At 45.4% G+C, this 25,905-nt stretch overlaps 1 protein-coding gene across 7 annotated transcripts; it reads right to left on the bottom strand.

Annotated features, from left to right (window-relative positions):
- Positions 1-264: 264 nt before the first annotated feature.
- Positions 265-25,618, bottom strand: pum1 (pumilio RNA-binding family member 1). Of its 7 annotated transcripts, XM_010873265.5 has the most exons (25): positions 25,416-25,615; positions 21,478-21,526; positions 19,829-20,001; positions 19,558-19,695; positions 17,990-18,058; positions 17,742-17,847; positions 17,463-17,653; positions 17,012-17,184; positions 16,666-16,930; positions 16,471-16,564; positions 16,235-16,333; positions 15,811-15,953; positions 15,286-15,424; positions 14,950-15,087; positions 14,604-14,801; positions 13,908-14,012; positions 13,540-13,782; positions 12,972-13,239; positions 9,793-9,922; positions 7,933-8,067; positions 6,684-6,821; positions 4,026-4,151; positions 3,742-3,863; positions 3,075-3,267; positions 265-2,741 (listed from the first exon to the last, which is right to left on the bottom strand). In XM_010873265.5, exons 3-25 carry the CDS (start codon positions 19,988-19,990, stop codon positions 2,610-2,612), a joined length of 3,507 nt encoding a protein of 1,168 aa, XP_010871567.1. In that variant the 5' UTR covers positions 19,991-20,001; positions 21,478-21,526; positions 25,416-25,615; the 3' UTR covers positions 265-2,609. The 7 variants fall into 7 exon arrangements, with proteins under 7 accessions (XP_010871567.1, XP_010871568.1, XP_010871573.1 ...); XM_010873266.5 differs by lacking the exon at positions 21,478-21,526 and having other exon boundaries at positions 17,742-17,844; positions 25,416-25,618; XM_010873271.5 differs by lacking the exon at positions 21,478-21,526 and having other exon boundaries at positions 14,622-14,801; positions 17,742-17,844; positions 25,416-25,616.
- Positions 25,619-25,905: the final 287 nt, after the last annotated feature.

Raw genomic sequence — 25,905 nt, forward strand, 5'->3', positions numbered from 1 at the left:
CAAAAGGTTCCTTGATCAAACATCAACGAATGAATAGAAACTAAATAATTTGAGGTAATCATCCCAAATCCAGCTGGCCAACAGCCCTTGCAAAAAACAGTCCTTCAGTGAAGCTTTGACTTTTACAAATCTGTGCTAGAAGGTGACACGTTTTATACTCCACATCTTCTGCACACAGCTCTTCTGCTCATGTAATCCCCTCACACGCAATTTAAAAAAATAAATAAATCAAAACACCAATCAATAAAACACCAGAAACAACGGTTTCCATTTTGAGAGTTTTTTTTTGTTCAGTTTTGTTTCAAAATAAAGAATCACACATCATTGTTTAGAGACACAATCTACAACAGGAGTTACAAAAAATAGTTGCCCAGGCGATAAGCATACACAGGTTTCTGTTATAACTATACACATTATGGTTACAGGTGGTGCGGCTATTCATATACACAAGGCTCGCTGGCTGGCTCGCTGCTCCAAATGTACACCGTGCCGCCGCCCGCCACCACGAGACTGTGATTACGGACGGCGAGACAGGCAACGCCCGGTCTTTACCGGGGCACATGGACATTATGATACATCACTTTTACAGGACTATTATAGGTCAAAAACAAAAACACCAGACTCCTTTTTTCTGTACAACCCACAGTTTCCCTTTACCCTTTCAAGAGAGTGTGCATGTGTGTGTGTGTGTGGGGAGGGGGGTTGTGGTATTCTTAGTGACGGTGTAATAAAACAGTGGCGCTTCTTCCAGCATTTAAACATCCTAAACGAACACCATTCATACATCAACGCTGACACTACTGACTCCTCTCAGCGTGGGCTCTTCTCTTCGGTTACGCTTTAACCGAAGAGGAACAGCGGTAGTGGTGAAAAGCTTTGAATGGGTCGTTGTTGAGGACCGCCACTGTGTTGAGTAAAATACAGAACTGAGAATACCTTTGAGCTCACCCCTCCCACCCCTCTACAATTAGACAGGGGGTGGGAAACATTCCTATAAAATAATCGGAGAAATAAAAAAAAAAAAAGCTTCAAGTTAACGCAGACATGACTACTAAGCGTCTTATGGAGGGGGTTACAACCCCTTAACTACACCGAGAACAGCTTTCCCGCAGGTGTAATGTTGTGACCGCGGTGCCGAAGATGGAAACGACGTGTAGAGAGAGTTCACTACCGGCATGTCGGTCGCAGTGGATGTTTCAACTGCTTCGTTTCAGTGGATGTTTCAACTGCTTTGTTTCAGTGGATGTTCGGTCTACGGACCGGCGAGGTTCACTGTGCAGTTCAGGTGTTGGGGATGACTAGGTGAGTTCCATTGAAGCAGTGAGTAGAAGGTAAAACCAGAGCGTGGGGGTGGGGGGGCTTTGTACAAGTACTACGCAGTATAGAAAGGGCTTTTCAAAACAAAAAATTTGATATTACAATTTACAATATACAACAACTCATATGTCACAACAAAGGAGGTGAGAATATACACTGAAATGCACATGTTTTCTAAGATTATTTTTTTTTTGCGTGATTTTTCTTTTTTATATTGTCTGATACCAAAAAGGGTGGTAAATCACTTTTACATTACAAGGGTTTACAAATGTACAATTATACAGTCAGAAATATGTGTTCACTACTAGGATACATTATAGATACAGAGTCAACATCAAAAACCAGAAAAACTACAAAGTTTTATATATATATTTATATATATATATATATATATATATGCAAAGGTCTACACCAAGTATACACGCTATATATATATATAGAAGCAAGACCGGAAACGAATCTCCCATGCTAAATGATCTGTCTGCTGGTTAGCTCATGGCGTGTGAATGTTGTGTGAATGTTGTGTGCATGTTGTGTCCGTGTTGTGTGCATTTGCCTATGATTTGGTGAAGACATTGGAGAAATTAAATATGTTCCTTTCATCCCATAGTAGTGATAGGACATAGAACAGTGTGTCGCAGCAGTAGCAAAAAATGTGAAATTATTCTAGTTTATTCAAAAGACAAATAAAAAATAAAAAAAAATAAGAAAAGGGGGAGGAGGAGGAGGAACCGAGAGGGTGGGGGTGGGACTCATGGTACCTCCCCCCTCATCCCCCTTTCCTCCCCCTAACACCCCTCCTCCTCTACGGCTTGGGGAGAGGGCTAAATTAACCAAGGCTTCCTGTTTCGACACAGGCCCCCCCAATGGGTTACCATGGGGATAGGTGTGAGAGGGGAAACGAGAGGGGATGGTTGACAAGATCTCATTAGGAAGGGAATGGGGTGGGGTGGGGGGGGGGGCAGTATACGAGTAATAGTTAAAATAACACCCTTGGATGGGACACTCCCTTCCTCATGTAGGGTTCAGGCCAGGCTTAGGGTATAAAGGACAAGACATTCCAATACAAAGCCAGCAGTGAGGTTGGCCGGAACCATCCAACCCCCCCCCCCCCCCCCCACCACCACCACCACCAGAACAGCTCTACATGCTGAATCAGCATCAGGGCCAAACACAAAGCAGGTGTTGATGGACGTCTGATGGCCGTGCTGGTCTGTCTTGTCCTTGGGCATAGGGTGTAAGGGGGCGGGGTCGGTAGGGGTCGGTAGGGGTCAGGGAACAAGGGGAGTGGACTACATGATGCCGTTGGGGGGGCCACATAGAGGGCCCAGGTCCACTCCATTCTTCATGTAGTATTTCTCCAGCTTGGCCAGGATGTGTTTCCCGTAGGTATACTTCCTCAGAGTGGAGATGTGGGGTCGTATCTGAGCGGGGAGTTTGGAGAGACGGAGATAAAGAAAAAGGTAATGTGAAATAAGCTGTGCGCGCGCACAATGGCATAGACATTTAGTGAACTTTTATTTTTAGCTCCTAAAATTTGACACCATTTTGCACCAACAATCCCAACCTGAGCGTGCAGATGCACCGAGGTGTTGCCAGGACGGGCCCGGGCCAAAACAGTCCTATTGGACATCCTACCACATGTGGAACTGAGCCAATGTGCACTACCCTACACAGGATACCAGGGAATGGACGGTATGCCACACCCGGGAATTGAACCCCCGGCGGACGCATCTCTTCTTGTCACACACCCCTACCTTGTGCATGACGATCTTCCTCTGTGTGGGCTCCGCCACGTCGATCATCTTCTGCACTACGTAGTTGGCGTACTGGTCCTTCATCATGGTGTATAAGGCACTGTGGGGCCCCTCTGTCAGGCTACACACCTCATCTATCAACAACGCCCGCTCTGCGCGTGACGCGTGGCTCACACACTTCTCCACCACATTGCTGCAAAGAGGAAAACATTTCTGTTAGCCTCTGTTTTTGATTTGCCTTCTGAGGGGCATGGACGGGTTAGGGGGCACATGGACGGGTTAGGAGTTATGGTGCCCTGGACGGGGGGTTAGGGGGCACATGGACGGGTTAGGGTGCCCTGGACGGGTTAGGAGTTATGGTGCCCTGGACGGGTTAGGAGTTATGGTGCCCTGGACGGGTTAGGAGTTATGGTGCCCTGGACGGGTTAGGAGTTATGGTGCCCTGGACGGGTTAGGAGTTATGGTGCCCTGGACGGGTTAGGAGTTATGGTGCCCTGGACGGGTTAGGAGTTATGGTGCCCTGGACGGGTTAGGAGTTATGGTGCCCTGGACGGGTTAGGAGTTATGGTGCCCTGGACGGGTTAGGAGTTATGGTGCCCTGGACGGGTTAGGGGGCACGGGGACAGGTTAACAGTGACTTTGTTGGGCTAATCACATCGGTGGGTACCTTGCAAACTTGTGTTGGCTGAGTCCGAGTACGTTTCCTCTGATCTCTGCTACGATCTTGCTCTTATCCTCTGCTCTGCCATGTTCTAACACATGCTGGATGACATAGTTCCCATACTGGTCCTGGAGGGAAACACGGAAAGAAACAGCTTTGCATTTACATTCGCCATTTGTTTCAACAAGCCTGAAATTCTAGCAGGTTCAGCCTGTATTGTCCTGAACCAGCAGTTTGTATTTTTGTTGAGTGTGGGTGTGTGTGTGTGTGTGTGTGTGTGTGTATATTACCTGCACTAGTTGTTCAGTGTGTTGATGCAGCTCCTCTAGGATGGGTAGGGTCTGATCTGGAAGGCAGTGTTCTAGAATACGCTGGATCACTCGGCAGCCATAGGGATGAGTGGAAAGGGCAAACACCTACAGACAGGCAGGCATGGAGAGTGACAGACAGACGGGGAGACACACTTTACCCAGTTGCGCGCACAGAATTACAGCACACTTTAAATCTCTGATGACTCATTCACACATACTACAAACTCCACACAAACCAGTGAAAGGCATGTCAATACAATCCTGATAACTTAAGGCCTAATCCTGTCTCCTATTCTCCTCATGTATCACCATATTTACTTAACAAAAGGCACACCTCAATAGGCAGTCCAGGTACGTGTGTGTGGGTGTGTGGGGGATTTTGTACAGTTTAGCACCTCTTTTGTTCCTCGAGCAGGAAGCTGACAGCAATGGCGGGAACCATCAGAACAGCGTTGCAGTAACGTTTAACCCTTAAGTCCCTTCTTGCACTGAGACTTGGAGATCAACAAAAGATCTTGCAAGATAAGACTTTTTTTTTTTAAATGAAGTAATTTTTTGTCAACCCCCTTCACAAAGATCCCCACAACCAGAAAATGTCACATCTTCTAACACAATCGGCTTAATCAGACTGTTCTATAACGCCGTATCGCCCTGCTTCAAAACGAAAACTGTTATGGGATCAGCCTGGATATCAGCAGGTGACAAGTTGTGGCAGGAGGCATTTGTGAAAACGGATGCTAGCTAGCGAGTTACTAACTCAGCAAAATTAGCCGGCTAGCTTTATGAAACATTCAAGTGTATTTGAGCGGCACTTGTTTGCAGCCTCCCAATTCACTTTCCTTTCTTGTTCAAGTGAAGTCTGGCTGGCCGGCTTAGCCGCGGTTACATAAGGCCTGGAAAAGTCATATACGTGTAGATGTGTGTAATTCACTAACTGGGGGAAAACTACTGTTACAGACTGATATTATCCTTGTGGGGGTCGGTTGTACAACATTGTGGAATCTCATTTGTGCATAATTGCTGTATTCATGCAAAAACAAGTGTTTTTCCTTTAAAAACTCCATCTTTTTAAATAGGGAATACATTTGCTTTCAGTGCCTTTACATTCATGGCTGACTAAGACACTCATGGCTCTCTTGTCCCTCAGCAGCAGATATAGCAGGCAGATGTTTGGAACATCAAAACGCAATAAAAAAAATCACAATTGAATTGCAATACATTGTGCAGTAAGCCTACTAGCTAGCATAGCAGCTAGAGCATCTCATCAGTAATTGAAATGCTGCTTGATCAAATCCCCAAAACAGCAAGGTATAAAATCTATCATTCTGTCCTGAAGCAAGCCTGGTAACTCCAAATGCTTACCGGTTTTTGCTGTAAATTAAAACTTACACAGTGAATTTACCAGGTAGACTGTGAATACGGCACTTAGTATTTAGTCGACACCTAATATAGGGTATTGAGATCCCTGGCAATTCTCGGTACTAACTACTCAATACAGAGGTACTTGTTCAGCCTGGGCTCGTTATTAGACATTTCATTGTTCTTCAACATGCAGGTCTATTCTGTTTCTATTCCTAGCAATGTAAAAAAAAAAAAAAAAAAAGAGAAGCTTACAATTCCTTATTGTTTGCTAACACAATGTGTTAAATATCCAGACCAACTGTATTTTGAAACACATCTACTACTACCACTTTATCGTCACCTGTTACGAAATGACAGCATGGCTGAATCATCCACTATAAACAGCAAAGTCGCCCCTGGGATTTGACGTAATGCTGTGGACGGTCGTTCAGGATGTGTTGTTTTATTTCGTTCATCTTGAGACTCATTAAAAAGCACTTCACTGAGCGCGCGCACACAACGTTGTGTGTGGGCAATCCTAATTATTTATAAAACCTAAATGGAACCGCGCTCGCGCGCAAGAGAGAGAGTAACTACTGTATTTGCATTTTATCACAATCAAGCAGACCCCGTTACGAAGCGAACCTCAGTGCAAGCTTGTGTCACGGGTCACAGCGGTGAGCGGCGTGGGGTGAGAATGACAAATCCATGACATCGTCCGCTTCAGAAGAGCCACTCAGAGCAAAAGGTACGCAGAGTGATCTTAAACTGAAAAGGCAGAATGAAGATCTGGCAACGCGTGAAGTCTGTGTCTGTGCCCCCCCCTCCCCCCCAGAGAGCACAGTGAACAGATGGCACAGCCTGTTCATTCCACTTCAGAACCGTACTCCAAAGGCTGCTTTAATTCAACGGCGCACCTGGAAGGAGGCTTTGCTTTGTTTCCCAGGGTGTCATTGCAGTGCAGATGAAAAGGGACTGATTAAAGTTATGGACGGACTGACAGAAACGATCGTGACAACTGCATCAAGTAAGCGTAGGCTTGAGTTCAATTTTAAGGCGCGGATTGCGCGACATCCGCAACAGCGAGGTTATAAGGCTGGTACAGAGCTAAGTCCCTGCATTCAACTAAGAACAGGCCCAATCTGGCATTACTCACTCACACACTTTATGGTAATTTTGACATTTAGCCCACAGATAGACGATGGCTGCTGCTGGCCGTTACCAGGGTGACCCTCTGGTCGACTGTAGACAGTGGTGATTATGAAGGTGGTGTGTGTGTGCATGCGCATCACCCACCTGTCCCTTGAAGGCGTCTATGATGAAGTGAAGCGCGTGGGGCTGAACGCACTCGATACACTTCTGCACTACATGGTTCCCGTTCTGATCCTTCACACACTTCAGCACATGTCCATCCAGCTCCCGAACCATCTCACTCTGCAAGACCCACACACACTCGTAAACACACATGCACCATCGCACTCTGCAAGACACACACGCACCATCTCACTCTGCAAGACACACACGCACCATCTCACTCTGCAAGACACACATGCACCATCTCACTCTGCAACACACACACGCTCGTAAACACATGCACCATCGCACTCTGCAACACACACACGCACCATCTCACTCTGCAAGACACACACGCACCATCTCACTCTGCAAGACACACATGCACCATCTCACTCTGCAACACACACACGCTCGTAAACACATGCACCATCGCACTCTGCAACACACACACATGCTCGTAAACACATGCACCATCGCACTCTGCAACACACACACACGCTCGTAAACACATGCACCATCGCACACTGCAACACACACACACGCTCGTAAACACATGCACCATCACACACTGCAACACACACACACGCTCGTAAACACATGCACCATCACACTCTGCAACACACACACACGCTCGTAAACACATGCACCATCACACTCTGCAACACACACACACGCTCGTAAACACATGCACCATCGCACTCTGCAATACACACATGCTCACACACACACACACACACACCAAACAGCAGCCCCTGATAGGTCATGCACTATGTTTTGACCCATGGTACATAACTCACTGGTAGAGACATTTTGATATGCATTCCTACCATATTTCTGTACAGCCGAATCACCGTTTTATTTACAACATGTGAAGCTTCAACTGCTAGCTTGTCAGCTGATTTATTAACTGGAACAACTTCCCATACTGCTTTAATCTGAGGCCTGGTTTTAACCAAGCCCCCCACAGACAGGAATACTGAAGTGCAATGTGACAATATTGGAGGATTCGGCCAACAGATATAGGGATAGCATAGTTCAATTAAAATAGAATACATTATAAAATACCACTGTTAGATTTTAACATCAACTGACCCCTGCTGTATTATAGCCATGGGTAATAGTAGGCCTAACAAAGACATTTGTCCCAAACACAGCAGTGTGACCAGCCGTCTACTTTCAAGTCAACACACTCAATTACAGCTCATATCCACCCAGCCCCCTTTCTCTCGTGCGCGGGTACGATACGTACTATCACTTGTTGTTCAGAGGGGATGAACTCCAGGGCCTTTTGGATGACTCTACAGCCATACATCTGCAGGGCCAGGGACAGGACATGCCCCCGGATCCTCTCCGCAAGAGCCAGCTTCTGGTCCAGACTGCCGAACTACACCCGGAGAGATGGAGAGATCGAAAGAGAGACAGAAGAGTCACACACATTTGGGTGGTGTACCAGGGCAAAACGGACACGTTACTCAGAGGCAGGGATGTAACAAATCACCTCAAAAACACTGACTGAAGTACTTTATGGTCATGTCCCTGGTAACAACAGGCAAACACACCACAGAACCACAGCAGGCAGGATGGCAGAAAGGCTGATTGGAAACCCAAAGGTAGTTTTTTCGACAGCAACCGCCCCAGACTTTCTAGTAACCCATCTGCAACCACGCAAATATATGGATACAGCTAAATCTACAGCTCACCTCTGCAATGTCCCAAAGGCTTATTTTAAAGACAAGCAAAACTATTCCCTCCCTCCTGACACGCGGACTAAAGGCTATTTCATGGAATGTGCACAAGCATATTTCTCATGTTGTCTTAATCACTGTGTAAACAGGTCTGAGATCAATAACAATTACAGTCCATTGCTGGCTTTGCTCGTGGCTAAACCTCTAGCAGCAGAATAGTCTAAAGACACAGAAAACAGCAGCAGACCGACAAAAACTAAAAAAATCCTCAGAAAAAGCTACTTAAAAATGTATTCAGCCCACCTAGTGTGACTCGTAGACCCAGGGGAAACCCGGCCTGAGGGCTGAGCAGGGCAGAGGTAACTCATTTCACCTGACGTTAATTAACTGGTTAACTGTCTTGTTGCTGCCCTACTTGAAAACCCTCGGGTCAGGAATCCCAAAGCTCGGCGCTCACTCTTTGGATGAGGAAAAGCCACGTCGAAACCACTTGAAACCCCTTTGATGGCAACATCATTTGTGTTCCAGTGCTTAGTGTAAGTCAGCCGTCAGTCATGTTCTAGCTGTTCCCCAGTGTTACAGCATATAGGCAAGCGACAGCTACAAGCCCTGCTCCTTTTGCTGTTTCATAGCCACACTTATACTGGGAGTTTTGCTTTGTTCACTTGTCTGGAACAGTTTGGTATCCTGTATTCGACAAAGCTAGCATTTTTGTTCAAAGAAAATGAAAACAAAACCTTTACTGACATTATAATAATCGAGAAACGAACCCTCAGCCTCTGCTCTCATTAAAGCCATTTTTGCTGTATGCCCGACTCTTAAACCTTCACATTAGTCAGACAGAAAAACTGAAGACTATGAATCACAAATCATGTTTTTGGGTGGAAGAGAAATAGTAAGCTGTGCCCCGGGAAAAATAAGTTAGACGGCGAGAACCACACGTTATCTGTTCGGGGAATTAGAAGGTGAAGAAGCAGCGTTGTTTTTAGATCTAACGCTTCACACTGAGTGACAGAGAGGCATGCGCTGGCAGCTGAAATGAAGCTTACTCAGAGAGGCCTACTATTGGCCTAGTTCTCTCTGAAGTAACTATTCCAAAGTAACTATTACAAAGACTGTTAGTCCCTGGCAATGTTTCTGAACACTCAACCCGCCCGCTACCCAACCTCCCTCCCTCCCTCCAAATAAAGTGCAGCCCTGGACCCACCGGTGGAGCCAACATGCCAGCAGTCATCCCACGCGCCAGCACGCTAGATCGCGTCCCTGAAAAGGTCTGTTGTTCTGGCTCACAGCAAGGCAGTTAACCCTAACTGGTCCCTCCCATCCTGACAATCAGGATGGGTTGGGTCAAATGCGGGAGCCAAACATCTACTGTACCTTGTGCAAGTATCCCCTTTCCTAGAGACACACAGACACACACACACCTCAAAGAACTTCTGAATAACGTAGTTTCCGAAGACATCGACCATAAGTTGGTAGGCAGCCTGGAGGATCTCGCTGAAGACCAGCTGACGCTCTGCTGAGCTGGCCCTCTCCAACTTCAACTGGATAAACCTGGAGATTCAAAACACTCAATTCATGTCCTGCTAATGAGTGTGTGTGTGTGTGTGTGTGTGTGTGTGTGTGTGGGGGGGGGGGGGTAAGGTAGAGGAAGACAATGACACATGGGGGCGGGTCATTTTTGCAATTTGCAGAACTGATTCAAATCCAACATGGTATAAAAGTATGCCTATCCACAAGAATGTTTAAAAGCTAGCAGACATCACCTGGAAGCACTCAGACTTTTGCGTCTTGATAAGGGGGAGGAGATTGCTGGTTCTGTATATAGTGGATTAAATATTAACCCCCATTTGGTGACTCAAAATGAATGGGATTTTTTTCCCTAAACAATCTCCACAAAAATTATCACAAACATTTAGAAATATATAGAAATTACTACAACACTTTAAATATTTATGAAAAACACTAATATAACAGTCAATACAGCTTAGAAACACCTCTGGGAGTGACTCCATCTGTGACTCTACCAGGGTAACCCTCACAGCTTTGTACAGCTGAATTGTGCAATATTAGTCCAATATTAATTCCAAACTCCTTCACTGTCAGCATGCAGGGGGACTAGCCACAGATTCTGAAAACAGACTGAAATCAAAACTCTAACTAGGCCACTCTAGAACTTTCACTGTATTCCTGCCTCGTGCTGTTGGTTTTTTTATCGTCTGGTGTAAAGCAAACCAATGCAGGTTTTACTCTAGGATTTAGCCTGAGCTTAGATTCATCCACTGATTGTCACATCGTGGCTGGAAATCTTTTCTTTGCCCTTTAGTGAATTATGTTTTACTAAAAGTATTAATTTCACTAAAGATCCTGCGCTTCTGCGGATACGTTCTGCCTATCATGTATATTATCTTCTACATTCTTTACGAAACGTGCTAGTTGTACCTAGATGCCCCATATCCATTCTTACTCATTTGCAGCTGAATTTCTTCCTCCAATCACATTTATCACACTGTGGCCTGATCTGATCTACCTGATAATGTAGCTCACGTCTCTGCATCCAACTCCGGCAGCCATTTGAAAAAAAACATCAGCCTATAGGACATACGGAGACCGGGCAGGCTGTTCAAAGTAATGCTCTTTAAGGCAACGACACGACCAAGAGGAGTAGATAACATGAGCCTACTTCTCAGACTACTTCAAGCCTAATTTAAGCGTACTGGTCCATCCTAAACAAAAAAGCCCACGTCAAACTCTGATAATTGGCTGTGGCATATTTGCCCAGAGGTGGAACTCCCAAGAACATCAACGAGTACACCCCACAAAGAGCACATTTAAACACACAAACTTCTGAATCCAGCAAAAGTAACTTTTCCCAAAAAATTGGTGAAAAGACGTAAGTATCTTTACATAAGACATAAGCAAGTGTTTGGATTTTCTGCAAAAATTTTATTCTTCGGATCGTTTTTTCCCTTCCCACATCAAAGACCATCATCTTTGATGTACTGTATCGGGGTGGTTTAATATGCAATTATCAACCTCACCATGCTTAAAAAAACTCAATGTGTGATGTGTTTACCCATCATCTAATCACTTCTTTATAGGGCTTAAGAAAATATCTGGGGTTGACACCAAAGGTAGCCCAAGGCAAATAAACTAAAGTCAGGCAGGGATGAATGTACTTTGAAATTACATCCCCAATATGTTGAAATAGTTTTAAAGACAAATTTCAATTTCAGTGTCAACTGGTGCAAAACAAAAACAAGCAGAGCATTACACATGGTTTACAAGTTCGTCTTTTGTAGTGTGTGTCACTCAATGAAGTTCCAATTGCTCGTTCTAGTTCATTGATTGTGGATAAATGATCCTGTGAGGCCTACAGAAAAAAGTATGCAGATTCAATAAGATTCCTTTCCAATAGACTGTTTTTTCACGGATTTGCAATGTACTGGCATATTAAATTGGGTAAACTTGTCTTTCAACCACAAGCTACAGATTTAGTGTGCGTACTTTGCACACGGCTGTAGAGCCATTTAGAAGTTCTATAGACAAAGTGCACATTTTGAGAAGAATCAATCCAAATGCCTTCTTCACCAAACCGGGGAAAAATGTAGGCCTTGCAGGCATTGAGACCAATGTGCCTGTAAAAATGCTGCAGTCTTTATTTCTGAACCTTTTCATTTAGCGTGTAGTTTATTTCCCAAGTGCATAGAGTTCACTGGAAAGTGACCTCCTGGGCAGCTAGTTATTGCGTATAGAAACATGTTCTGATGAGCACAGTCGTTGAACAACAATTCCCAACGTTCTGTGGGAACAACACAGCTTTGATGTTATTGGATCGTTAAAATAGGAGGATCCCAGCAAATAGAAGAAATATATCACAGTATTTTACAGTCAAGTCATCAGGCAATCAATAGACACAAACCAAACCACGGGAAGCCCTTATAACAGTGTTCTGGGAGTTGTAGATTAACTGACTGGTGGCCGAAGCCAACCAATGACCACTTGTTTGCAAACTCCTTTAGATATGCTACAGAAATACAACTATTAACCAAATTAAATTACACGTTGTCCCTGGTGAAAACCTCTCATCTCCAAAAGAGACTTTCCAGGAAAAAGAAAATTTAAATTCTCAATTAACTTACATAAAATTGAGACATCAAAAGCCTGTACAATCAGACCGAACATTTGATGTTAAAAGTAACTACAGTCAAATCAACATATGAGAATATGTTAACGTTCAAAGCAGTCCCATGACGTGATTTAATCATTTTCAAGCACTTAAAACATAAGATTAAGAACTTAAAAAACTAAAACAGGGGAAATCCAGAACTCAAACACAGCTACCTAAGGAATGGAACATAGAAAATCCTCGAAGGAAGCTCTGAAAAGGCCACACATTTTAATAACAGCATCTGAATCCACTCAATTGGCTCATGAGGGTTTGCAATGTTTGTAATGGGAATGAGCACACATAAAAAGGGGACACATTCAGGCTTGCCTAAACAACAAATGAATGGTCACTTAGTAAAAACAAAGTCCACAGGGAGGGGCGGAATACTTAACGGCCTATAACTTTGACAGTGTGTGTGTGCTCCTGTCTCACCTGCTGCCATGCTGGTCCTGGCTGAACTCCATAATGTGCCCCGCGATCTCTCTCAGCTGCAGGTTGGGATAACGGTTGTTCCGGAAGTCTTCTAAGAGACGGCTCCGCCCTGACGGCATCACATCCGACATTCCGTAGCGTAGCCGCGACGACGGGAAAAGCTGACTGCTGGGAGAGAACAGGGAGGAGCCAGAACTGGCGCTGCGATACTTCGCCTCTGCCCCCGGAGCAGCAGAGATGAATCGACCGCTGCCATTGGTCAGACCTCCTGGGAACGGGTCAGAGAGAAATAATTTTTAGTTCTGATAAGATTGATGTAAGAGGTTCCTCACCCTGAAAGTAGTCACCTAACAAGTGTCCTTACTGGGAAACAAATGCTTTTCTTTGTTGAAAAAATTGCAAATGTCTCTATTGTTTTCACACGCTGTTGCTGTTTGTAATGGCCATTTTATGGATTACAAATTCATGCTGAAAAGGCGATTGTCCTTTACCAATATCAGTGCTACAGCCATAACCTGAGAACGACACGCTTTCTGTCAGCATGGTATCAATGGACATCGTGACTCACCTAGGTTGAGGTTGGATGAGGAGCTGTGATTGGAAAGAGAGGGGGGTGGAGTTAGGGAGTGGGAGGGTCCTTGGTTGGGCAGGGGCATTCCAACTGGCCCGGGGGAAGAGCTAAAACTCAGGGTTCCGTTGTAGAACCCGCCATGGCCAATGGGAGTTAAGCTGGACTGCGTGCGTTTGTAGAGGTCACTACTGCCGGTGAGAGAGTCACGACGAGAACCGCTGCCACCACTGGAGTTGGCCACTGGAGGGAAAACAGCAGGACTGTTATATACAAGCACGCACGCGCCTGGACAGCACCAGCCTTAGGGTGCAAACGGACTGAGGGAGACAGGACACACACACACACACACACACACACACACACACCTGCAGTGCCGAAGCCACCCAACGTAGCCCCCAGCGTTGCTCCCAGGGAGGAGTTGCTCTGACCAAAGCCTAGGGAGGCGGAGCCTGGGCCAGGTTGAGCCGAGCCTGGAGAGGAAACAAATCAGGTTAAAAAAAAAGAAAATAGGCACTTTTGTTGAACGCTTCGTGAAAGCATTATTTGCACACAGACATTTATGCCCGGGTCCAGGCCGACTACATTGGAAATGCTTCAGGGGTTATATGATATAGATACCAGAGGATCCAGACTGAACATTTACTGGCATTTTGTGGCCTTGATAGTTAGCTTCCATGTTAACATTGTTATTAGTTGAATCCGTGCAAGCTGCCCATTTAAGATGCCCATTATTCATCAGGGTGTTGTACTAGTTAGCTTTGTGTACTATGTTCGGCCTACTAGCTAGCGTGCATCACCGACAATATCAAAAACATGTAGAGCCCTATTTTCTCTTATATGTTCTCTGTTGCATGACGTGCTTTGGTTCTACCCATTTTATCTTGGGTGGAAAAAGTTGGTCCCATAAAGTTCAAAAATATACTTAAGACTGGAGACTTTAGCCAGTCAACTGTACAGTCAATGACGAGGCATGAAGCCACTGGTTGATGCAATGAAACATCTGCAATGTAGTCGGACCGGAATACAATCCCCTCCAATTCACCGGTTTTGCATTCACTCACAGTACACCGACTGGCTACCTTGAGAGAAGAGGGAGGAGCTCTGGGAAGAGTTGCTGAGAGAAGAGGATCCATAAAAAGAGTTTCCTGACATAGCCCCTCCCCCCTGCTGCTGTGGCTGCTGGGATTGCATGCCTCGGAATGGACCATTGACACCACCTCCCATTCCGCCGTTAGCCCCACCCCCTGCAGCGGCCGCCACTGTCGAGGGACAGAGTTGGGCAAAGAGGGTGGAGGAATTAAGGATTAGCAGTGAATGACAGTGTGACGGACTGATGGAGAGACACGGCGTTAGGGTGAATGACAATGATAAACGGCCTTATAATGTAAACGGAGGAATGTGTTTTACCTGCTTGTGCAGCGGATGGAGAGATAATAACAGAGCCGGCAGGGGCCATGAGGCGCACAGGTCCGCCCCTGGACCCTGTGTTGACCACCAGAGCCCCCGTCTGGTCATAGTAGGCAGCTGGAGCCAGCATGGGGTAGCCTGCAGAGGGAAACACATTCTAGGTTTAGGGTTTAAGAGTAGGTTTATGATCAAAGGTTAGGTTCAGGATTTAAATTTAGGATTAGGTAAAATATTTACATTTCAGATTAGGATTATTGTTAAGGACTTCCTGTTAGGTTTTGGGGGATTAAGTTATGGATTTATGGCTTGGTTTATGCATAAGTGTGTCTGTCTTACCTGGCACACCTGCCGCCAGTCCCTGACCGAAGGCAAGTGCTGAGTTGACAGCAGCGGCGGAAATTAGCTGATCATTCTGCTGACCCTGCTGACCTTGGCTAGGAGTAAGAGGTCGCTGGTTACCACCCCCACGCATCACCTAAGAAACACAGGTTATACAAAAGTTACAGGAGTCCTGAGCCGATGCAAAAGGCCGTCTTTCAAACACCACAAACGTGACATTTTTCATAGGGCGTATTTGTTAAAATCCAGAAATGAAATCTGCAACCCCCCAAGTGATGTGTACAGATACCCTGGTCCCGGGGATCCAAAGGAGTGCACGTTATTGTTTTTGTCCTGGCACTCTCACACCTGATTCAAATGAAAGACTTGGCAACAGGTTGATCACGTCAATCAAGTGTGTGACTGCTAGGGCCAAAACAAAAACATGCACCCCTTTGGGTCCCCAGGACCAGGATTGGGAAACAGTGCTCTATGTCACGCTACATATCTAATGGGAGGTCTAGCCAACATAAATCCAGTGACCTGTTGCTGGTTCTGCTGGTTCTGTCCTTGAGCCTGCTGATTGGCTGAGTTGTTGGCTGCCGCAGCCTGTTGCTGAAACAGACTGGCTGGATACACTCCCCATGGAGTCACCCCGTAGTACTGTGGTGGCATCACAGCAGGGCCTAAACACACACACGCGCACGCACCCTGAGTGTGTTGGTAGAACATGGTATTACGAGGCCAGGATAGTGGGTTCAATTCCCGGGCCACCCGTACAGAAAACGGATGAGTGTGTCTGTTAAATGGCATGAATTATTACAGTAACATATATTACCATGGTACAGGGAAGGCATCACCGCTGGATATGGAATAGAAATGGTAGGTGGGTGAGTGTCTGTCACAGTAGGTGTATATAAAGCTGTGTGTGCGCGCGCGCGTGCGTGCGTGCGTGCACGCTTCTTACCCAGTGTTGCAGCAGCTGCTAGTCCAGCCGCGTACGGGTCCGTTCCAGGTGGACCGGCACTGATGATGTAAGGGTTGGGAACAAACGCTGGGGCCAGACCTTCAACAAAAACAAAAAAAACACACGCGCAAAGAGATGCATCCCAGACTTTAACAAGACATTCCTCCCTAGCAACAGCTATGACCCATGACGGACTAGGTCACTGAGCGCGGGCCCAGTCCCCCCGTCTCTCTTACCGATGTGGGACTGCTGAGCGGCGGCCAAGGCATACTGCTGCTGTTGAGCTGCCGTTAGCTGCTGCACCGCGAGAGCACTTGGCCTCTGGAACAACTACACACACACACGTTTCCTGTTAGCAATACTACACACACCTGATATAGCATTACGCGAGCACACACCTCAGTCCCCCCCCCCCCGTCCGCCTTGCCCACCTGCTGCTGGTTGCTGTAGTCAAACAGGCCCACGGTGGGCTGTGAGTCCATGGTCATCTGGGAGTTGTAGTCAAACTGCAGCGGCTCCATCACCGACTCCATGGTGTCTATGGCGACACCCTGTTCCACCCCAGAGAAGTCCTCTTGGGGTTTGGGACCCCCGCCTCCTCCGCCCCCTCCCATTGGGACCATACCCTCTCCTCCCACCCCCACGCCCCCCATCAAGTCAGAATCTGGGCCTGAAGCCGGCATCGGGCCTTGGCGACTGGGGAAGACAGAGGGAAGCGTGTTGAGAAGTGCCGGCTGGTATGAAGAGGCTTTACTCACAACTGAGATGTGCGTTCACCTGTACTCCTTGACGTCCACGTCCAGGCCGTTCTGCACGGGGAGTCCGTTTGGGTTGATGACATCACTGATGACATCACCCTCTCCCTCCGCCATCTCCTTGAGTTTCTCTCCTTCAAAAGCAGCCTTCGGTTTCTCCCTCTTCTCCTCCTCCGCCTCAGCATCCCTGGGTCCCTGACGGAGAGGGACGGAGGGGGAGACAGAGGACATTGTGATTGAAAGACGGCGCAATAAAATCTCAGTACCACATTCATTGAGTGAAACAAAAGGTTTTGGCTGAGTGAAACAAAAGGTTTTGGCTGAGTGAAACAAAAGGTTTTGGCTGAGTGAAACAAAAGGTTTTGGCTGAGTGAAACAAAAGGTTTTGGCTGAGTGAAAGGGTGTGTGTGCGTTACAGAGCCCGGAGTGATAATGCTATAGAACTACAGTAGAAACCAGAACATGCTACTTACAAATGGTCCCTTGCGGAGGCAGGAGTCCAGTTTCTCGGCGGGAGAGGAAGAAAGGACGTATTCTACCATGCTGACCCCTAACCCCCCACTCTCGGACCGCGGCGACATCACTGAGCCGCCCAGCTCCCCGCCGCCGTGGAAACCCCCGCCTGGTCGGCGGGACACCATGATCGGCTGAGACACCGAGTGATCTGGGAGGAGGAAGAGGGACTTGGCCATCAGTATCCCAACACACCAGCCAGGTTACCAGTCACTTGGGTCTGGGCTCAATGTCTTTACCTGTGGCCCCCCAAGCACTGTCCCTCCACTGGTCCAAGAAGATTCCCTTCGGTCCATCCTTCCCCGCTTCATCACTCTCCCAAAACTTCTTACCAGTCAGTAGCTGCTATAAGACAGGGGGGGGGACACAAGGGTTGATAGAAGCAGAAGGACTCCAAGCTGCCTACTAAGCACACAACCATTGCATGGCCTTGGGTAGTCGGAGTCTCTACTAGACCTGTAAGACACTGCGACCCCTGACCCCTTACCTCGCCCATGGCACGCCCCTCTAAAGCCAGAGCCTGGAAGTCATGGTTTAGCTCATCCATCGACCGCACCTACAGAGACAGGACAGACACACACACGGCTTAGGTAACCCCCACGTATAAAGACAATTACAGCAGCTGAGAAATGAACTAGTTAGTGAGTTTATTATCCTTCCAGGTCAAGGGGCTGGTCAGTGCACACCCATGGACGTAAGCACGCGCGCATGTTTCTACCACTAATGAAGTGTACCTACACATTATTTATATTTCATTTAAATTGAAATATAACCCACGAGAAATTATGTTAAGTTGAATAGGCCCCAAAGTTTAACTGTTAGCTACTGTCAGGACACAGACAACCTACTAAGATGAACCACTACACTAATCAGACCAGGTGGAAAGGAGACTGGTGCCACGTTCACCGTCCATAACGTGTGGCAAATTAAATGGTAATCGACTTTCCTCTCAGTCTGTTTTCCCATTGCCCTTTCAACTGTTTAAAATGTCGAGGTGGACACAAGTGACTGGTCTGAGGTAAAACAGGGTGTGGTTGATGTTCTTGTATCACAGCTCAAAAGCACCATAACTTAGGACCCTGGAGCTGCTCCCAATGCTCCGTGAAGACAAAAGCTTAAAGGGAATTCAAATTACAACAGCCCATCAAAGCTCCTGATGGATTCCCTGTCGCATTCGAATACAACATTCCAACAAATCGGGTTCCATTGTTACCAATTATATGCAAATAATCCACAAAAGCAAACTGCGACTGAAAACAAAAGAGTAACTTATGACTGTGAATCAACTGCTATAAGATGTTTACAAAGCAAGCCAGGGTCCCTGGATCATTTTAAATCACAATGCTTCATGATTTTACAGCAGCAAGATTGATCAGTGCTTCAGTCTGATAACTGATAATCATAAAGAGATTCAGGCATTTCAACTGACATGATGCATTGCCGTCGCTGTTTGTTCAGAACAACGCTATTGCCAAGTTCTGCTCTCTGTCTGTAGCACAGAGGAGGCCAAAAGGCTTGAGAGGTGGGGGGGCAGCCAGGGGTGAAAAGGCAGCAGTCCAGAGAAGAGCACCACACACAGTGAAGTCAGTGTGGCAGCCTTAACAAGCAGCCTAATTAGCTGTTAGATTACTTTACCCACTAATCTATATGGAGGGCAGGCCAAAACCTGTCACTAGAATTAATTTTCATATTCGAAGAGGCGGGACAAAAGTGAAAACGGGAAGCAAAATACTATACACACACACACACACCCCGTTGTTTTTATTAGCATTTAACGAGCGTCCCAAGTTTGTTGGAAATGGGGTTGTGTGTGTATATAACACTATATGACCCAGGGAGACCAATTTCCTTGCCCCATATAATATCATTTCCAAATCAGATTTATTACAAAGCCATAACACAACTGGGGACTGCAGCTGGTTTGACTTTGCCGACCAAATCCAAAAATAAACTCTCAGGGAGACGCATGTTACTCAGTAGCTACATTCAGACGGGATAAAACACTGGCCGGAATACTCCGGTGAATCTCTGGCAGTTCGACCAGGCTCCAACTACCTGGCTGTCGTGGATGTTGTCCCCGGTGGGCCAGCGGTGCTTTCCAGGCTGCTCCCCATGCTGTCGCTGGAAGAAGTAATCAACCATGGCATCATCCTGGGACCGCCCTGCCCCAGCCACACCCTGAAACACACACACCTAGATAAAACTTTTGCTCAGTATGTAACTCAGGCTGGACAAAATACCACAGCAGGTAGTGCTGATGTCTCATATCTGGGGAGTGAGAAACAGCCTACTGAATATGATATTTTTTAATTGTCTCCATCTTTACCTGCTGGCTAGGTGGTGGGCCATGTGGGGTTTGTCCGGCCGGGGGTGCGTGTCCTCCGCTACTCAGCACCACGGGCATGCTGGGAATTGAAGTTCTGATGTGGGGGCTGAACGAGTCCTGCCAGAGCACTGCTTTACCCTTCAACACACACACGCTGCTCATTCCACCACAGCCTGGAGAGAAGAGAAACATGCCATTAGTTACATGAACACAAGCACGCATACACACAGGTCTACTACAGATTATTCCAATAAATACACAACCCAAACCACAGCGGACATCACAAGTGATCACACGTGCATGGAAAATTCAGGTCTTTATGTAAAGACTGAAGAGAGTTTCAAACCGTTTTAAACAAAGATCTTGTAACCAAAACAAATTTAAGTGATTTTAATATACAAAAGAAAGACTTTCGCATAGACATCCACACCCTTAATAATGGGGTTGTAACTGTGTAGAGACTTAACCACTAACATGCCAAATCATGTAGAAAGGCAAAATTGCCATCACCTGACATCAACAGATGTGATTGTGATTAGTCCTAAATAAAAATCAGATGATCCTTTCAGATTTCCTTTAGGGTTTCTTGGTTGCATACTACAAAAATAGATACAATGAGCTGACATATTTTTTTATTTTATTGTTGAAAAATAAAAGATGAATGAGGGCATACAATTATTCTGAAAGCATAAGGCATATCATAGAACCCTGGGGAAAACGTCAGTAGGTGGAAACAAGATGGCACCAACAGGACAGAAAGTTCAGAATGTCCCTCCAGAGTGGATGACACGTCCAGGAGAAAACTCATCAGGGAGGCTACTAAGACGCCAACGGCAACCTAACAGTAGCTGCAGAAGTCTGTGTGATGGGGTAGCGTGACAAAAGCCATTTCCCACAAAAAGGGACACAATATGAATACATTTGGAAAAAAGACATTAAGTCTCCCAACAAACATGTTGGTATTACTCTTATGACATTGATTTCAAAAGAAATGTGCGGCACATCACTAAGACTGTGGCGAACAACCATTTTAATTATGGATTCTCCTGTTGATTATTATTGTAATTAAATCGGATAAAAAAAATATATTCCTGGATTAAATGCAAGGGTTTCATTATATTAAAACAGGCTTTTTCCTCATCTTGCACAATGTTCTCTTTAAAACAACATGGTGTTAAAAAAAAATATATATATATATATATATATATATAATCTAACCGGAATTTCCACATCATTCATTTGATCTAAATCATTGCAGCTGACACAACAAAAAAAATACAAAAATCCTAACTTCTACACATTGTTAGACAGAATTTTCTTGGTATATAGATAATGCGGTTAGGTTTCAACCCTACCCTTAAGGATATTGAGGACCTGGTGCTATTGTTTGCATACGCGATTTGAGGAACAGCGCACGGTCCTTTAGTCGGCGCCCGAAAAATAAATCCAGCACACTCTGTGCAGACTAGCAGCGCAAGAAACATTTGTTCTCCCTGCCGGGCAAAAAACACATTTCAGTGTATGCACCAAAGTAGGAGAAAGCGCCCCAGTCACAGGAGAAATGTAAATTTTAGGAGACGGTATTTAGCTTGCGTGATGACAATAATAAGCTATCGGGCTTGCTAGTTAAACATACACATTATTCTCACCTCATTTAGATGTATCGACAATGCTGCCACAATTGTATCCAGAGTTACACTGAGTGAGAAACACAAAGCAACCTTAGTTAACAGTGGAGCAGGTTATTATTATTATTACTACTACTATTATTTTCCCAGGCAAGCTAGTCATTCATACAGCGCCAGCTGCAAGATAATTGCACATGTTCTCTTCTCCAGGAGAGCTTTTCATGTTTTCGGCCACAGCAGCAGAAGAGAAAGGGCAGGAGGGATGTACATCAGGCAACAACTAGATTGATGACAGTCTGAATTAAAATAGGTAATCTTCACATCAGCTATTACAGTAAGACGTGTGATTACGCAATAAGGTAGGACCCTTAGCAACCTTATTCATTTTGAGCAGATTATAAGTAATATATCAAAAGGCTTAAGCTCAGTGTTTTTATACCAAGTGTCTCTCTTTACCAGACAGGGAATAGGCTAAGTATTGATTGCGAGAGGAGAATGAGGGACAGAATGGAAGAGAGAGAGCAGAGGAAAGCAGAGATGGAGAAGCGGAAATCGAACAGTGGAGAGGGACCATCAGCGATCTGGATTTGACCAAAAGTGGCTTGAAATTAACATACAGAAGCCATGGCTATATAACACACCACATGGTGAGTGAAATTACCTTTAAAACTGCACTAAGTAGGATTTTTCCAGTAAAAAAAATAATAAAGTTTGTCCCCCATAAACATGTTGTGTAAGCTAATGAGGCCCTCTAAGAGTTGTTTAGCAACACAGAAAGTTCAGTGCCAGTGGACTGTGAATATATAAATTTGAGTGTGCCACTACTTTCCAGCCAATTCTATTCTAGCAATCCACTTCCAACAAATCACCTTTTGCGAGGCCGGCCTTCCTCCCTGGCTTATTTTGTGAATGCTCATTTAACATGGATGATATATGAAGCATTAGCACGACATAGGGAGCAAAGTTTGCTTTCTGTAAAAAACTAACGGCAGCTAGAGACCAGGATACACTACAAAAACTGCAAAGGGAAAGAAGACAAACTAGCTCTCTATAGCTAGCAACCAGAAACCCTAAGCTAATGTTAGCAAGGCTAAAAATTAGGTCGAACTGAGTTTGCACTTTTTTGGAAAAGGTCATTCTATTTTTTATATTATAAGTATTTGGAACTTCATTCTGTCTGGCAATGGTACAGAAACCCTTTTTGACCTGTTAGTAAACTGCTTTTGGGGGGTATATTTCTTTAACCAAAATCTCTCAACTATGCATTTGCTTTTTCACTTAAATATTTTTGTCTGGAAGACCTTAAAGGAGAAAAAGGTCTGAAATGATGTCTTGATTTCAGGCTTTACATAAAGAGAAGCTGCTTTTTCTATAAGGTGGTGTCGACTTCATATCCACTGCACTCTCAGTTTAACACAACATAGAACAAACTGCAGTCTACATTTTGGTACACCAGCTAGAACCAATTTTGCCGAAATAAACTGATGGCACATTTTACGTGGTTTAAGTGTAGGAGTTGTGTATTCTCTACAACAGCATTACTATGCATCATGAGCACATATATATTTTTAAACAAAACATGATAGAGGATTGTAGCTTTAATTTCATAAATGTATTGAATCACTAAGTGTCCCGAATACACAGCCACAAAAAGCCCCAGAGCAAAGCTGGGGTCAAATTCCACCCTCAATTTCAGTTGCAGTCAATTCACTACTTGCACGGGGAGTTTCCATGTTTGCCTCAATTGACAGACAAGAGCATTAAATGGAACTGATGCCTGACTCACTTACACCACGACATGGCCACAATAGACCACGCCTCTTCAGTAGCGGGAGACGAAAACCTACAGTAGGTAAGTTCTGGTCGCAATGTGTAGGTGGGCAAAATCCGATGTCAAGCTATAGGCAATTATGGAATAGTTAATTTTATTTTAGAACTGATGATGTTTCCTGACACTTATGCAGAGCAACATGGACGCATTATTGACTGGAATCATTTAGAGCAGTTGAATAGATCATTTATTAGACCAGAGTGAGGAGTGCCCCCTACAAGGCCATCACTTGAACTGTGTGCTGTATCTTGACCTACATGACATTTTAGACATACAGCCTTTGAAGGTTTACATGAGTCAAGGGCATAAAAATAGGTATTCAAACATGTACATTTGACATAAACCATTTGGGCAAATGGCATTATCCAGAGCAACATAGAGAACTAAATATGGTCAAATGCCTTGCTCAAGTGGCACTCTGGCAGAGGTGTCCATGTCTGCTTGGGGATTCAAACTAGAAACCTTTGCCTTATTGAAGCAATGTTGTAATAGCTAGGCTATCAGCAGCCACCATCAAATGTCTTAATCAGGAGAATGTTGACTAGTGTTGTGCAAGGTTCCAATAAAAATACATTCTGTAGAGCAAACACGATTCTCTAACAACAACAAAATAAATCTAAGTACTCCTAACATTTAAATCTGCAACATTCCACAACACAGGGTCCTACTAAATGCATCGCAACTAGCAACTGTGGAGGAAGCATTAAGATAGATTGTCACCATGTTAACATGTAAAAGTGAAAGTTGAGTTACTCTGTTTCCATTTCTCATGAGAACAGGAATTGCTGGTTGTTGGGGACCCTGCTGTGTGTCTCAATTTTTTTTGCAAAAAGTTGGCAATGGGATCCGACTAATGAATTCACCCACTAAGCATGCCAGGGCTACGATTAGTGGTAAGGATGGCCACCCTCTTACTGCTGCACAGATTGAAAGACAATAAATATTGGGAAACAGCCTTAAGCTGGCAAATCACACGACACCTCCACCGTGGCTCTTACGTGCACATATACACACACACACCTGTCTATTATTAACCATTCGCGACAATGAGCAGACAGATCCTTGCATTGAGCTAAGCCAGAACAGGTACGCCCCCTCTCCAGGTGTCGTTACCTACCAAGTTGGCTGGCACCTGCCATCCATACAACACCGATTAAATAAAAATTAAACAAGTGTCGGGTGTATTTGGTCTAAAAAATATCCCATCCAATAAATACGTAAACCGCCATTCATTCAACAGCGGTGCATGCTACGCTAGACAGGTAACGCTGGCTATTTGAGAACACCCGGAAATCAGTAACGCCGTATACCTCTGACTGTTCATCATGCTGGGGTCGTAATGTTCGCCACCCGGAAATAGGCTTTGTTCCTCGTCTAACTGGTTCAATCATTATTCAGTACGGTTGATTGAATATCAACACAAACTAGGTACTCTAGTTCACAGGGGCGAGATCAACAAAAACGAAACGCTAGCTTTTTGTGCCAGATAGCTAACGTTAGCTGTCAGACCGAGTGACAACTGACAACATCTAAGTAGCTACCACTGTAGAACTGTAACAGAAAGTGGCAATTTAGACAAGGAACTGGGCGCAAACAAACGCGTCTGGATTTGACATAGCACTGTATTTAGCAAACTATGTTCTCCGAGTAGGGGAGTGTTAGCTAGCCAGCTATCTGAACGTATTGATGCCTACCACGAAACTGCCAGTACAAGGAGCTAGCCAGTTACTCATGTCTACCATTAGTACCAACAATACGGCCTCCAAGCCAGAGACTAGACCTACTCAGCCCGGCCGGTCCTCTTCTACAAGGGATAACACACACCTAAACTCACCGGTAACCCGTTACTAGTACCGGGAGGGGCGCGAGGCAAGCTGTGTCTGCCGTGCACTTGGGCTCTACAGGTCTCCATGACGCGGATGTACGCTAACTAACAAAGGCCCGAGCTGTCTGGCTGGCTAGAGCGGAAGACAGCAACAAAACTGGAGAAGGCAGGGGAGAAGGGGCAACAGCCGTTAAAAATAACGCCCCCAAACTCTTATTACAGCCCGGTTACTACAATACATCTGGCGATGTGAGGTTTGAGGCGGCTAAAGGCACTATATGCTCCCGAAAGAGAGCTACTTACAGGCGGAGAGGGCGGATGGTCGCGGATTTCAGCCCCGGTTCTCTCTCCAGATTTCCAGGCTTTCACTCCGACAACATGGCGGCTCGGAGGGGAGCAGAGACAGGCTGACGCGCTGCATCATGGGAACCGATGAGGGCGAAAGCGGAGAACGTGCGGTTGATTGCGCCAACCAAGAGGGGAGGGTCTCACCAGTCCCTTTGTTATGTGGCTCTGTTGACATGTTTTCTCAGATTCGGCAAGACTACACAAATAACCCCAAAAATACATGAATGAATACCCTTACAAATACGATTAGTGATGTTTTTTTAGACACTGATTAGGTGAGTTTGGAGTTTCTTAATCCCAGTCTCAGATCATTTTGAGATCCCCTATGGGTTACACAGAATAAGTGATTCTAGTATTTTCTGCACAAAATGTTCAGGGCTTGGCCCTAACATTTATAGTCACAATATAATATCCAAAAGCCTAAAGGACAATTTCATGTAATGTT

The sequence above is a fragment of the Esox lucius genome, chromosome 10 (assembly GCF_011004845.1).
Source record: "Esox lucius isolate fEsoLuc1 chromosome 10, fEsoLuc1.pri, whole genome shotgun sequence".
Taxonomy (NCBI): domain Eukaryota; kingdom Metazoa; phylum Chordata; class Actinopteri; order Esociformes; family Esocidae; genus Esox; species Esox lucius.

Excerpts from the sequence above, each read along its gene's own strand:
- pum1 (XM_010873270.5), bottom strand. The coding sequence starts at position 19,990 with ATGAGCAGCGTGTGTGTGTTGAAGGGTAAAGCAGTGCTCTGGCAGGAC. Across the intron at positions 8,068-9,792 it reads TTATTCAGAAGTTCTTTGAG|TTCGGCAGTCTGGACCAGAA; the intron begins GTGTGTGTGTGT and ends CTCCGGGTGTAG. Across the intron at positions 3,864-4,025 it reads ACACTGAACAACTAGTGCAG|GACCAGTATGGGAACTATGT; the intron begins GTAATATACACA and ends GTTTCCCTCCAG.